The 15700-nt window shown below is 42.6% G+C and overlaps 1 protein-coding gene across 1 annotated transcript in view; it reads right to left on the bottom strand.

Moving 5' to 3' along the window:
• Positions 1-8639, bottom strand: part of ETNK1 (ethanolamine kinase 1) — a 35273-nt gene extending 26634 nt beyond the window's left edge. Inside the window, exons 1-2 of the mRNA XM_064155964.1 lie at positions 8599-8639; positions 8227-8468 (exon numbers count right to left, since the gene is read on the bottom strand). Of these exons, the coding sequence (XP_064012034.1) occupies positions 8227-8382 (156 nt within the window). The 5' untranslated portion in view covers positions 8383-8468; positions 8599-8639. The remainder of the gene's footprint in view (positions 1-8226; positions 8469-8598) is intronic.
• Positions 8640-15700: the final 7061 nt, after the last annotated feature.

Genomic DNA, 15700 nt, shown 5'->3' with positions numbered 1-15700 from the left:
TTGAGTGTACCCTCAGCATGATACAAAACTGGGAAGGGTAGCTTATACACCAGAAGACTATGCTGCTACCCAGTAAGACCTGGACAGGTTTGAGAGCTGCACAAAGGTGAGTATCGTGAAGTTCAATAAGGACAAGTGCAGAGTCCTACATCTGGGGAGAATTAACATCAGGCACCACCACACACTGAGAAGCAGCTCCATGGAGAAAAACTTTGGAGTCCTGATGGATGGCAAGTTATCCACAGGACAGCTATGTGCCCTTGTGGCCAAGAGGGCAAATGTTATCCTGGAGTACATTATGAAAAAAATGTGTCCAGAAGGACTAGGGAAATTCCCCTCTCTCTCTACTGTGCCCTGGTGAGACCACATCTGGAATACTGTGTACAGTCTTGGGCTCCCCAGTTCAAGAGAGATAGGAATTTGCTGGAGAGTCCAAGAGGATGATTGCAGAAGTTGAACACAGCTCCCCCCTAGAAGAAAGACTGAGATATCTGGAGCTGGTCAGTTTTGAGAAAAGAGGTCTGAGAGGGGATCTTATCCATGTCTGTAAATCTGACGGGTGGGTGTCCCGATGAAGGGGCCAGGCTCTTTTCGGTAGTGTCCAGTGATAGCACAAGGAATGACAAGTACAGTTGAAACACAGGAAGTTACACCTCAACACAAGGAGACACTTCTTTACAGTGAGTGTTATAGAGCACTGAAACAGGCTACTCAGGGAGGCTGCAGAGTCTCCTTCTCCAGAGACTTTCCAAATCCACATAGATATGTTCCTGTGAAGCCTGCCCTGAGTGATCTTACTTTGGTGGTGGGGTGGACTCAATCTCTCAAGGTCACTTCCAACTTCTAACATTCTATGATTCTGTGATGCAAAGCAGCAGTAAGAATTTGACTGACTTATGCTGTTAAACTTCTGGGCACTGTACAGCTTTTGCAATGCTGCACAGGTTTATTATCTCCTTTAAAACAAATCTCATTAGTGTTAACAACAAGAAATCTACAACAAGGAAATTGGACTCCCTCAACTGATAATTTAGAAACTCTACTTCTTATTAACATCTATTTGTAACATGCTGCTACAAGTAATTATTTATACCCAAGAGCATTTTTAGTTATTGCTTCTTAAAAAGGCCAAGAGTTTGCTTACTTCTCTACTATTATTCTGAGTAGACACTTTTCATATTCCACTGTGAGAAAACATCTCTTGTTTTTCTACCAGTAAAAGAACTCAATACTCACTTTATTATTTTATTTGGAACACCTTTACTGTAGCATTTAAAGTATCATCTTTGAATACCTTGCCTGAAATTCAGCAGAGAAATAAAAGAGAACTATAACAAAAGCATCATCCAAACAGCATAAACAGAGAATGGACTCTGATGACTTGGAAAAGATGATCAGTAAACTCTTCAGGCCTCGTGGAAGGGGGGGAAATCTATGGAACATTATGAATAGCAGATAGAAAATCCCAACAACAAAAATAAGTTAAGAAAAAACACCACCACCACACACCACAACAAGGTGATCAAACAGAAATCAAAAGCATGATGCAATGCATTTAAAAAAATTACAAGCAGCAGGATTCTACTACTGCTGTAATCTGCAAAAAAATCATTACCTTGATATGTACTTATAATGTTGTAATAAGTACTTTCAGGTGAGGTGACACAAAGCTAGAATTCTGAAAACATTTCTGGAAATGGTATTTATACCAACCCATGATTCAGTCAAGACCTTCTAGCTGCTGGGAACAAACAGAAGCCATTTACTAAAATATAGAAGGTGAGAAAGCTACAAATAAGCTTTATTCACCCAAATGTAGTCTCGGGAAGTAGCACACTGCAGAAACAAGATAGGCCAAGCAAGTCCAGGAATAGAAGAGAAAAACACAAGCAAGACATGAAGCATCTTTGAGACAGTTTACCCTATCAGCAAGGATCAGGTGATTAGACTCCTTAAAAGGGCATGTGATGTAGATGTTCCCATGTCATAGGTAGGTGTGGATGGTCTGAGTCTACACAGCTCTGTCCTTGACTAGAATGTAAACAATTGAGAGGAATTAAAACAACGAGAAACCAGGATGTAAGAAGCATAAGCAGGCTGATACAAAGCATCACAAGGTCAAATAGGAAGCACTTAACATTTATGGAAGAGATGTAAAACGAAGTAGATCTTTTTCCTCTATACTGTTACTACATTCATAGAAGGATAAATATACAAAGCATTATTCTATTCCTACAGAAACAGCAAAAAAGTTTCAGCATGAACAGAGATTCCTCCGATTCTGCTGCACATTAGGAACAGATTTTTAATACATGCTTCCTTAATTCTCACAATTTCAAGTTTGTATTGCAAGATGTAACTTTATTTTCTGGAGAAGTATAGTTCATACAAGCATATTTGCAAGTATGCAGGGTATTTCTCCGTCTCTGCCTTCAATGTTTATTAATAAAAGGACAACTACTGGAATATGTAGACCTTTGGTCAATGCTCATATATCCAGCATAGCTTATAAAAAAAAAAATCACTTAAAGGTCTCTAGGTTCTGGAGCCATCTAGATCATTACATTCACCAGGTGAAAGCTATTGTCCATATGCTGGTCAGCTGAAAACATCATCATGTGGTGTTAAAAAATACCAAAGCTAGTAAGTAATTGGTAGGTTAACAGCACCATTCCCTGGCAAGTTTGGCCACTGGCTAAACTAGCAGTTTGCTGCTGAACCCTTGGGATGCTCTTCTGTAACAGCAGCGTGGACAGAGCAACACCATTGCTACCTACGCTATATAACATAGCTTAAGCATCTTTTTGGCTACCAAACTATTAACTGCAGTTCCATGGGTCCCTCCATTGTGTGATGTTTTAACTGGAGTTTCACATCCTTCATATCCTCACTATAAATACCACCTAAAATTACATTCTATACTATGGAATGCTATAAATACTATGAAATGCTACAAATGTCACCCCTTGAAAGACACTCATTCCAATCTGAGCACTTAAGAGAATTTTTTTTTTGTTTATGCCTGTATAGGGTTAACACTCCTGGGGGAGTAACCCTGAACCTGACCCTAGGGGTCTTGGCCCCTGCCCAGGGGTGGGCCACACTCCTGGTGATGGTTAGCCCACTCCCCCCACTTCCTGTGGTATAAAAGAGAGAGGAGCTTCCTGCCTCTTCCTCTTTTTCCTTCGCTCCCTCTCGACACACACACTCACACTGCATACCAGCACACCACCACACCACGTGGCAGCCACGAGGCAGAGACACCATCACATTGCTCGGGTTGTATCCATCCCTTTTTTTTTGTATTTTGTTGTTTTCCCTTCCTTATCCTTTGCAAACTCCCCTACCTCCAATACCTTTTCTAAGTTATTGTTAAACTTTTCCTTTTTAACTTCCAAATCGAGTGAGATTGATTTATTTGGGTGTGCTTATCTCTCTCTCTCTCTATCTTTGGGAAAGGAGGGGGAAGAGGGGAGGGCACTCTATAAATTCTATAAATTGTCATTGGGTCTATTAAATTTATTAGAATCTCTGGGAACTTGCATTTGAACCCAAGACAATGCCAGAAGAAAACTCCACAGGCAAATAATCTGTTCTAATTCCTCTTTTTGAAAAATACTCTCCTACTTCAAAACAGACAACATCACATATCTAGTCAAGACTTCTGAAGTGGTGAATTTCTTTAGATCTTTTCACAGATTTTGCAACACTGATGACAGGATTTGCACATATAAAAAAAGCTAATGGAAAATAAATCTAAGACTCAAAGAACTCACTGCCTACTCCTCCCTCTGGAAGATTTTGACATTAAAAGGTCATGATAACAATGGAGAGAAAAACCAGTAATCAGCTTAGATAGCTAACTTCCTTTCCAGTGTTAAGGGACTCTAGCGTAAGTAATATGCCATTACATAGTCAGATCCAAGCTGTGCCTAAGCAAATATCCATCTGTACTTAGAACCAGCTATCAATACAAACACACCTATACCATACACAACCAGATTACATCATGCACTGTGATGTGGCACTTCACTGACATCAAACATCACCACATGCATAATTGCTGCCTCGTCCATTAATACCACCAAAAAAAGTTTACTAGAAGGGATTCTGAAACTTCAGAAACATGGAGAAATCAACCCATCTTCAAATGACATCTAATGCTACCTACATGTCCCACTTAGCATGAGGTTGTGTCCCAGGCACATCTCAAATTACAGTTCTTCCACCACATAGCCAATTCTGCAACTCTAACTTTTCTTATACTTTCCCTCACTCAACTTCTTCATTTAGAGATACCAGCACCTGTGACCTCAGTCCCTTCCTATCCAAATAATGGTGTACATTAAAAACATTTTTTTCACCAACAAAAACAAGCAGCCTTTATTCTCAGTGTTCAGCGATTATTTCAGAATGGTGCAAAATACAGTTTTTCCTGCACCTTAACATTACACTGCAGAGAGGAAATTACATATTCACCTGCCAAATTCTTTATTATTAACACTAGATCTAGAATAGATCATGGGATAAAAGAATCCAGAATCTGCACTTGCCTTCCCCTATTTATCAAACACTGATCTTCAAATACACAGAACCATAGAAAGCTAGGCATTGGAAGGGACCTCAAAGGATCAAGTCCAATCCCTGTCAGAGCAGGATCACCTACTGTGGATCACACAAGGACACACCCAGGTGAGTTTGGAATGTCTCCAGAGAAAGAGACTCCATAACCTCCCTGGGCAGCTTGCTCCAGGGCTCTGGCACCCTCACAGGGATGAGGTTTCTCCTTATGTTCACTTGGAACCTCCTCTGCTCCAGCTTGCATCCACTGCCCCTTGTCCTGTCATTGGGCATCACAGAGCAGAGCCTGACTCCATCCTTCTGACACTGCCCTTCATGTCTTGATAAACATGAATGAGGTCACTCCTCAGGCTCCTCAGCTGCAAGCTAAACAGCCCCAGCTCCCTCAGCCTTTCTATTCCTTTAATCATCTTTGCCGCTCTTTTGTGGAGATTCATTTGTTAGTATCCTCCTTCAAATACTAATGAATCTCCATAAAAGAGGAAAGGTAACATTTTAAGGTGCGTAACAGATTTAAAATTATTTTAATTAAAGAAGTGTTATATAATCCCTAAGGCAGTAAAAAAGTTTTTATATTTCATGACCAAAGAGTCATGTAGAATATGACATTTGCAATGTCAACTATCACAATTAAAAACACGGTTTGGTTGAGTTACAGTAAGTTTTGTTTCTTTTTATGAAATTTAAAAAAACACAACTGTTTCCTCTATTCACTACAGCCAATTCCTGAACTTAGCAGCGAGTGAGCTTTTCAAGTTAGAATGGAGGTCTCCAGAGACCCCTTCCAACCCAAACTACTCTACAAACATACTAGTAAAATCAGGTACTGATTTAATTTTGATCCAGTGACTGAATCAAATTCAGCTACTGGGAAAAAGTGTTTTAATGATACTGATTTGTATTCCTGTAAAGCAGAGAAAGCAAATCAATAATTTAAGAGTTAGGAAATACAACACCCATTTCTACATTGTTTCTAGTACATCCTCTGATGACAGCTGCACAGAGTATCTACAAGAACGTGAGTATTCAGACTGGAAAATTTGGTTACTCCTTACCAGTGTAAAAGAACTTTAATATTTGCACTATGATGCAGTGATGATGTTCACATATAACTTGAGATACAGGAAACGTATTCCAGCAGAGCTTTTCTCAATGCTGCAAATAATTGGCAATGCTTTAGCATTCCATAGACTTACTGATAAAATAACACAATAAAAGGATAAGGTACTGAAAACAAATTATTTTCATCCTGTGTCCTATACTTCCATTCTCTGAAATAGTGCAGAAAAAAAAATTAAATGTTAATCTATCTTAGGTAACTTTAAAAACTTACAGAAACTGATGATCATGCAATACAATTTTTAACTATACTGTTTCAAAATCATTTAGCTGACTAAACAATTTGACACACAACAGTAAACTTTTACAGGAGAAGTTAATTAACTTTAAGTCAAACTCTGAACTCTTCAACTTCTTCCCTAAATGTTACCATCCATGAAGTACCAAGAGCAAAGGTAGCTAACAGCAGCGCTGAACAGAAGAAGCAGTAGTTTGTTCCACCCACTGATGTTCTTTGTCTTCTTTGCTATGATACTGTTTGATTAGCCAAGCATATTTTCCATGTAATGCATGGCTCTCGTATTCATCTCTCTCTCAAACATTGGCCACTCTAATGAGGGGACTCCAACACAGACATTCTGTTCAACCAATCCTCTTAAAAGGAGCAAACTTTCATTTCAGCATCTGCATCTTACTGTATGTGATGCAGCAGCAATGCTGATAACACAACTAGTTTCAAGTCACATGCATTCTTGGTCCTTGCCAATGCACAGTAGTTTAAACAGACTAGGATGTTCCTCTGCTGTTCAAAAGGGAAAAAAGAAATCTGCAAGTCGAAAAGTTTTGGTGCTAACTCGTTGAAACAAAACTCAGATAGCTTTTAAGATGGAAACTTGTAACCACAGACAGTAGCCTACTGCTTTAATATTGCATGACCAGTCAAATGAGTCCCTGTTCCACACCAGTGGTAGGGGTGGTTTCACTCTGTTAATTGCTTCTTCCAGAGGGTGAAAGAAGCATCATTTATTTCCTTGAACATACTAGAATCTTCCCAAAAGGTTAGAGCCATGCCTCTTTAAGGCAATATTTATTAGCACTCCCATATGAATGAAAAAAAAAAACAACAAACTATTTTGTTGAGAAGTATCCTCATCAGAGAGCTAAATGAACAACAGCATGTTTAAGTAGTCCTGCAAGAAGCAAAGTTCAACTGGATGATCCCCCTAAATCCCTTTCAACTAGAGATATTCTATAATTCTATGAACTCTAACAATGTTTTTTTACAGCAGACATGTTGTAAAGCTGCTCTCATCACACTTCAAGATGCTGGGACTGTGCTTAACTTACAACTACAGCTCTCAAATAAATTACTATTAAAAAAAAACCACTAGCTTTGTTTTCATACTAAGTCAACTGGTACATGTCAAGTTTCTTCTCCTATCAAGTATCTGCAGTACATTTCAGTCAATTTGCTATTCCCTCAATGTGCTCTTTTTTCCCCACACAAATAGTTCCTGCAGCTCTCTTCAGATGAAGTTCACTAAAGACATTTCCACATACTAGCAACTGAAGTTTAACAGCTGATAATAAAACGCTCAACTAAACACAGGCTGCAATTGAACTGCTATTTTGGCCAGGTAAATCGACTGAAGACTTGTATGAGGCAGGTTAAGTATATTCTAGAAGCACAAAAGCAGCCAATCCTCAAGCAGATGACTCGTCACAAATATGAACGATTGCTCATCTAGAGGACACCAGAGACTAAGCGGCGACACTTCTGCATACGGTCAAGACGAAGAGATGTACGCAAGGACGACACTTCTCGAGGCAGCGTCAGCCTAAAAACAATCCCGTAGGGAACCCAAGACATATGTTTATTTATGACATGCGACGGCGTGAGGAGAGCCCGCCAAAGGCTCCGTCGCCGACGGCGCGCAGCGGAGCGCCCCAGCCGCCGTTACCTCAGCGGCCGCCCTCCCGCCCCTCCAGCCCGCAACGGCAGCGCGGCGGCAACCACCCAACCACCTCCTCCTCCTCCTCCGTCTGCCTTTCCCCTCCTTCGCCCCGGGGAGGAGGGACGTGCCTCACCGCTTTACTAACACGCCCTGCTCTGCACGGACCCGGCGAGGGTGAAGCTCACAGGGCCCTCCCCTTCCCCTCCCTCGCCCACAGCGCAGCCCACAGCCCCCCGGGCAGATACCGGGCGTCGTGTGTGCGGCAGAGACGCCAGCCAAGAGCGGGCAGAACTCGCCTCTCCGCAAACGAGGAGAGCCAAGTTCACACGAAAGGAGGAAGATGAAAAGGAACGATAAGGAAGGAGGGGGGCAGGGGATGCTGCTATGCCGACACGCCCCGCCGCCAGGCTGCCTAGCAAATGGGGCTCAGCGCAGGGGGCTGCGTTTGGAGAGCGAGGGGGAGGGGAGGAAGCGAGGCGGCGGCAGCTCTCCCGCACAATGGCCGTCAGCCCTCCCCCCTTCCTTCCCCTCTTCCTTCCCCTCTTCCTGTCCTCCCTTCCCAAGCTCGGGCTGCCGCATCCCCCACCAGGGACTGGGTGCAGGCCCCGCGACGCGCCCGGCCTTCTCCTACCTGCAGCGTCACCTTCTCGGGTCTCCAGTGGGGCCGCAGGCGGCGCAGGAGCTCCAGGGCGCCCTGGCGGTAGCCGGGCCCCTCCCGCTCGCTGACGGTGATGTCCAGCTTGGGCACCTCTGGGGAACCGGGCGGGACGTGGATGTAGTTGGCCATGACGACAGTCGGTCAGACGGGACAGAGCGCGAAGTGACAAGGGCAAGTGGCTCTCGCTAACGTCTTCTCCGCGGCGAAGCCGGCAACTGAGGGGGAAATTTCCAGTCTGGCTCTCGATAAAGCGGCTCCACCTCCCCCAGCTGCGGCGCGGAGCAGCCTGGGAGAGCGGGCGGGGTCTGGGGGCGCCCTACCCGTTGCCACCGCTGCGCCACTCACCTGCCCTCCCGCGCCGCCCACCTGCTGCAGCCCGCAGCCGCAGGCAGCCAAGCGGCGGCTAATGAAGCTGCTGGCGGCTGCGGAGGGGGAGCGGTGAAGGCGGCCGGTGTGGGAGAGCATCCACGTTCCTCTCCCCGGGCGAGCGGGACCGCCCAGGCAGTCACCAAGCAAATGACTGATTTGAATCAAGCTTTGAGTAATCTGCTGCGGTTAGCTCTTGCCTTTCAGTTCTGTGCCAGCCTTCCTAACGCGCCCTTTTGTCTTCTCCGTTCCGCTGCAGGGTGTGTACCTGCTCATCGGCTAGCTCCGTTTCCCGGTTCCAGCTAGTTGTAGTTTGATCCCATTTGCGGGCCTCTGGGCACACGAGGAGGTATCGCGCTACGTACTGCCTTCTTTAAGATTTAAACGTCTTCATAAGGACCATACTCTTCATTAGCAGTAGGGAACAAACGGAAAAAAAGGTGGGGAGTGGGGTGGGACATGGCATATACAATCCTGCCTTCTTTAGAAAGATTTTGATTCTACCCCTAATATGCCTACAAGTACCTGGGTCCCATCACATTACCTGATCTGCCCACGTAGGAAACGCTGAAGACTCAAGAAGTTTGTCTGTTACAAAGCAGGTTAGCCTAAGATGCCAGAACTATACAAGCAGAATAATGGTCAGTCTTTTCCCTGAAGAGTTGTAACACTAAATAGACCCAGATTAGGAGCATAATTTATTCTCAAAATGAATAATGCCATGAGGGAAGCAACTAGTTTTACAGGTTTAGTTTTCATTAATTTCTGCTGGAGTCCCCTCCAAAAGTGCAGTGCATTGGTAACCTGTCCGCTGTGTCATCTACAACTGTTTGCTTGTGAATGTTTTGTCTTTTATCCAGAGCTGCTGTTGTCATGTCACCAGTGAGTTTTGCATGACCTCGCTTAAGGAAGTACGCCATCACTTCTATTCCTATTAATTCTGAACACCTCGCCTTATCCCAGTATTTCTTCAGTCACCTGCATGTCCTTAGACAGGAGCAGACACTTGGAATAGTCTGTCAACGAATTTTCAAGTCATTTTCTTCTTAAATATTTTTTCTTGCATTCCTCGTGATCATTAATCTTAGTATCCTCTTCCATGTAAACTTTGGTTCAGACCAAGTGTTAAAAAGTTTGGAGCCAGGAATCTATCTTTGTGATGCTTCAAAACCCAAAACTTTCTCCTGTTGTTTTATAACCAAAAAAAATAATGTTTATAGGCTGATATTATGAGTGTAAATATGCTATTTTCTATTAATAGTCTTGTTCTTTCAGGGATTAAAAGGGTAAGAACGCAGGGGCCTGAATCATTAAAATCTTATAAAATTTCCAGATCTCAATTTTATAGCTCAAGTATATTTTTAGTGAAATATGCTTTGACTTCCCTTTGTTCCCTTAAAAAAAAAAATCCAAGTTGTATAAGCCTTTTTTATGTGATTTTTGCCTCTGTCTTTTATATACACTGACTCACCACTTTCTTAAAATCTTCTTTCTCCATCTGACCTGATTGAATGCACTCATTTCTTCCATAAGCCTTCTGCACTATTTGTTCTTTAGAAGTGAGGACATTTTGAAAATTTAAGTTTTAAAAGTTTTTTTTTATTATTACTTGGAAAAAAATAGTTCTTTAAATAGACTCACCTTTATACATTGTTCAGCCCTGTAGTTAGTTATTACCATACTAGCATGATATCACTCTGTCTGATCAACTATGTGACACATGGTGCCCTCTGCTTCTGCTCAGGTAATTTGGTAGATGGTAAACTAAGGCATTTATGGATTAAGGGCAAAGTGACATTTTTGCTGAAATAAAAGTTCAAAGGTTGAATGCTCCATCTTATGTATGTTAATTTCAAAAAGAACTGGTCTAAACAGATTCCATCTTACTACTGCTGAACGTAATACTTGCACCAGAAGCTTTCAGTTGTTAAATCTGAGACTCCTTGCTAATTTACTCAAGTCTGGCTAAACTTCCAGAGGTTGGCTGTAAGTATATTTTAAACATAAAGAGGGGAAGTTGGAGCAGTCATGGTGCCCAGATTGTTTGGGAATTAAGGGATTGAATTTCTGCCAAACAAGAACACTTAGGCAGTAGCACCTTCATTTCTCTGGCCATGGTGTAAAGACACCTGCTTTTTACTTGTCCTCAGGATGCATTGGGAATTTTTAATTTCTGTATTAAAACAGCTAAATAAAAATTAGGGCTACCTATTCACCATATTTCCTTTTTACCTCTCATCTCCTGCAATTATTTACTGTGTCCAAATCAAATCTCAGAAAACATCTTTAGAATACTGGGAGTCTTTTTCAAGTATATTTCATTGTGGTTTTTTTTTCTCTTTTTGAAAAAAAAAATCATTTTCTTTTCCCTGTTTGTGGTATCTGTGAAATTCATTAATAAGAACTTCAGTGGGTTCCTCACAGGCTAAAAAGTGTTCAGGACTTGTTCTTACAAATACCTGACCTGGTAGATCAAGAACTCAGGAATAAAAAGAATGTGTTTTCTCTTAATGACTGATATCATTGTAGGTTCACTATAATAAACTGAAGTCATTTTAATGACTATAGATGTACACAACATGGAACTGAAGATAACAGTTCTCCCACAGGCCTGTTGCTCTACCCAGCAGACTGGGCCCTGACTACATACAGCCTATATGACCTGCTTATCATCACCCTTCTGGCTTTCTCTTTCCCCTCTTCTGCTAATCAGAAACCAGGTTGTGCCACTTCATTTATCCCAACATTTTTCATAAAATCACAGATTTGTAGAATGCTTTGGGTTGGAAGTGACCTCCAAAGGTCACCCAATCCAACTCCCCTGCAGTCAGCAGGGACATGCTCCACTAGATCAGCTTGCCCAGATAATCAGCCTGACCTTCAATATCTCCAGAGATGGGGCCTCAGTTACCTCTCTTGGCAACCCGTTGCAGTGTTGCAGCACCCTCATAGTGCAGAACATGTTCCTAGCATCCAATCTAAATCTGCTGTTCACTGCAGGCCTTTGCAAACAGTCCCTCTGCGGTCTTCTTGTAGGCCCTTCAGGTCCTGGAAGCCTGCTGTTAGATCTCACCAGAGATCTCCTCAGTTTCTCCAGGCTGAACAACCCCAGCTCCCTCAGCCTGTCCTCATAGGAGAGGTGTTCCAGCCTCGCAGTGATCTTCTAGTGCCCCGATGATCATTTCACCTTGCCCTTAGGTCAGTGCTGGATGCATTATATGCTATTGAAAAAATAAAAGAAATCCACACCACACCCACAAAACAAGCAAGCACAACAACAAAACCAACAACCAACCAAACAAAAAACCCAAATGTGCTAGTTTGAAGCTAGCTAGAATGTTTTGGTGAGAAGGATTAGATCACAGGCTGTGGAAGAGAAACAATGGTGATGTCTACTTCACTTACAGGCTTGCTGAGATGTATAAGAACAGGAGTATAAACATAGATAAGGCATTCGGGCACTGCCTGGGCTTTGAGCTGCATTTTCTCTCTAACCTCACCTACCATCTCTCTGATTAATCCACTTGCTTGCTACCCACCCTGGCCAACCCTCCATTCTTCCTTGGAGCACAAGGCAATGTCTGGGGTAAGGTTGAGGGGTGGGAAAAGGTGGAAGGGCAGTTGGAAGCCCCTTCTGGGGACTCAGGTTTCTGGGAGGGCTGTTGTGTTTCTGCATTACCTTTTAACTTGTCTATTTCTGTATATAACTGCATGTATTGTAAATATCTGCTTGTATATCTCTTCTCATAGATTCATAGAATCAACCAGGTTGGAAGAGACCTCCAAGATCGCCCAGGCCAACCTAGCAGTCAGCCCTAGTCAGTCAACTAGACCATGTATTAAGTGCCTCAGCCAGGCTTTTCTTCAACACCTCCAGGGATGGTGACTCCACCACCTCCTTGGGCAGCCCATTCCAATGCCAATCACTCTCTCTGTGAAGAACTTCCTCCTAACATCCAGCCTAGATTTCCCCTGGCACAACCTGAGACTGCATCCTCTTGTTCTGCTGCTGGTTGTCTGGCAGAAGAGACCAACCCCCACCTGGCTACAGCCTCCCTTCAGGAAGTTGTAGACAGCAATGAGGTCACCCCTGAGCCTCCTCTTCTCCAAGCCAAACACCCCCAGATTCCTCAGCCTCTCCTCAGGCGAGGATGGTGGCCAGTGAGCAGGATGGGAATGCCTTTGCCAGTGTAACTAGAGAAAAAGATGCTGAATTAATCAGTTGTGGGCACCAAAAGGCTAGAAAAGTCTTACAACCATGCAGGTAAACCATGAAAGAGACCAAGAACTCCAGAGAAAGAAGCTTGCATAAACTCTGACCAGCAGCTAATCTGTAAATATAAGCTTCATTCAAATTTCCAGAGCCGGCTGAGTCTAGTCTGGGTGATTTCCAAAGTGTGGGGTAGCGGGTAACACCCAAACCACCACACCAAACAACCAAACAAAACCAAAGGAAAGAGCAACACCAGGCTCAGAACCAGTTTTCACTTCCCAGGTGCAGTTCTCCTGGCTGCTTTCCAAATCCAGTAATTCAGTAATTGCTTCAAAAGAACTCAGTGCACCAATGCGACTATAAATGCACTCCCTTCCAGCCACAATTACTTTTAATAACATTTTGCATGGCAGAAAGTCTCAACATACTTTCTAGAGTCCTAATCTCACAAATACAAACCCTGAGTCACCAGAAGGTTAAACCTGCCATCAGACCACTCAGTCAGCAAGGCCTGGAAGTATTTTTTGCCTTCCAGTTCAGTCCTTTGATTCCAGGCTTTCTTCAGTGCTTTAAAGAATGTCATCTCTGTTGACTGTCCAGCATGTATTACTTGTGTCAAGATGAATCACATTTCTGTTCACACAGTGGTAAACTGTAATTCAACTAATTTATTTATTTTTTTATGTAGGTAGTAGATTGATTTCTGAAGTGCCCAGTGCCCTAACATCAATTTTGATTTACCAAAGCCAACTCTCAACACACACGTTTGACAGTTCTGTCATATGTTTATCGTTCTCTATAAACAGATTTCACTTTAATCTTGCTGAAGACTAGCTTGAAATAGATTCTTTTATTAAAATCTTGACAGTTTACAGATTTCTCTAAGATGGATACTGTTTGGTATGTTGTTGAAATGGTAAAAACGCTTCTCTTGTGCAAGTTGCTTGACAGAATAATAGGTTGTTGCTCTTTCAAGTATATTTTGAAAGTTACACATGATAGCAGAGTAAAAGCCTTAAAACTCACTGAAGTTTTATGGCTTAATTTTCTAGTAAGCTACCAATTAGTGACATTCATTTGACACATTTCATGTCATAACCTAGTTCCTCACTATCTAACCCCTATTTTTTCCAACTCGGGAGTGGTGTGGTGCATAATGTAATCTGATGACCACTACATATGAAATAGCTACATCACTGCATGTAGTGATGACCACTACATGTGAAATAGCTTAGTGGTTTTCAGCTCACTCAGCTTCTCAAGGTTTCACACGGTAACCTCAAGTGTTTATAGTGGAAGTCATCATTCTGGGCTCAGTTTTGGGAACCTCAATACAAGAGAGACATGGAGGCACTGGAGTGGGTGCAAAGAGCAACTAAGCTGGTGAAAAGCCTAGAGAATGAGTGTGATGAAGAGCAGCTGAGGGAACTGAGACTGGTCAGTTTGGTAAAGAGGAGGCTGAGGGGAGACCTTATTGCCCTCTACAACTACCAGAAGCAACAACAGAGAGAGGAAGGTGCTGGTCTCTTCCCACAGGTAATGAATGACAGAACAAGAGGGAACAGCCTCAAGCTGCACTGGGGTAGGTTTAGCTAGACATGAGGAAAAATGTTTTCACTGAAAGAGTGATCAAGCATTGGAAAAGGCTGCCCAGGGGGGTGATTGAGTCACCGCTCCTGGAGGTGTTTAAAGGTCATCTAGACGTGGTGCTTAGCAATATGGTTTAGTGGTGAACTTGGTAGAGTAGAGTTGATGGTTGGAACTGATGATGTCAAGGGTCATTTCCAACCTGAATGATTGAATGACTCTGTGATTCTATGACCTGTGCTGATAGGCTTGATTACCTCCAAGGCACCTTCAAATGAATGCATAGGTGTTTTCCCTCCACACTGTCCCTGCCTGCAAGTCCACTGAACTGCCATGGGTAGTTAACCAGTTACACATCCTGCAGGAAACCTAGGCGAACCAAGTAAAATGCTCAAACATGCATGTTAATTAATCTCAGCATAGTGAAGAGACAAGACCTGACAAAACCTGCTTAAGTCAGTAGGACCAAATACATGCTTACACTTAAGCAGCTGCTAAATCAAAACGAGTAGCTTAGCAAGGAATTCTGCAGCTTCTACATGCTGGTGGGGCTAAATTGCACATTTGTTTAGGGGCTATTAATAAAGCACTGGGTACAAAGAAAGAAGAGCAAATCTTCGTGCTAGTTGCCTTGCTCAAAAATACAGGTTAAACAAGCAACACAAAATCATAATGAAGGCCAGTGTTTGCATTCACTTTAACAGACATATCTGTATGTTAAAATATGAAGAGTAATTTCAAGTTTACTGATCCCTGACCAAACTCACACTGTGTGTGTATCCAAGGATTTACCATATTCTGGTGTTTTTTCTCAAGGGCAACAAATATGCATACTGTGTAAGTACTGAAAAAGAGTCTAGTTAGGCATATTTGGGATGCCTTGCATACAAAGAGAAATTCCCCTTGCATACAAAGAGAAAATCAGCATAAGGGGAGGAGCTGAATGGCTTTTGTCTCTTCTAGAAAGTTAAACTTTTCTGGCATTTTATTGACTAATCAAATGTCCCTCCACGAAGAAAAGTTAAAAACCTCAGCAATGTGAAACGCCCCCTGTGAACAAAGGCAAATTGCAAATTTTATGCAAGCTTGTAAAAGAGGCCTAGAATGCACTTTCCTATATTGAGGTAGTCTCAGAATGCCATTCTGTATTCTCTAGTGAAATCTCTAATCAATTTCATAGCATAAAAGGTGAGGAGTTAGCTGAACTAAATTAAAACCATTTAAAACTGCGTACAGATTTATCTTGAGAGACTCAGAGTGTGGTGATCCCATAGAAATTAC

The sequence above is a fragment of the Pogoniulus pusillus genome, chromosome 15, assembly GCF_015220805.1.
Source record: "Pogoniulus pusillus isolate bPogPus1 chromosome 15, bPogPus1.pri, whole genome shotgun sequence".
Classification (NCBI taxonomy): Eukaryota; Metazoa; Chordata; class Aves; order Piciformes; family Lybiidae; genus Pogoniulus; species Pogoniulus pusillus.
Note: the sequence above shows the minus strand (reverse complement) of the source record. Positions and strands in the feature narration are given on the sequence as shown.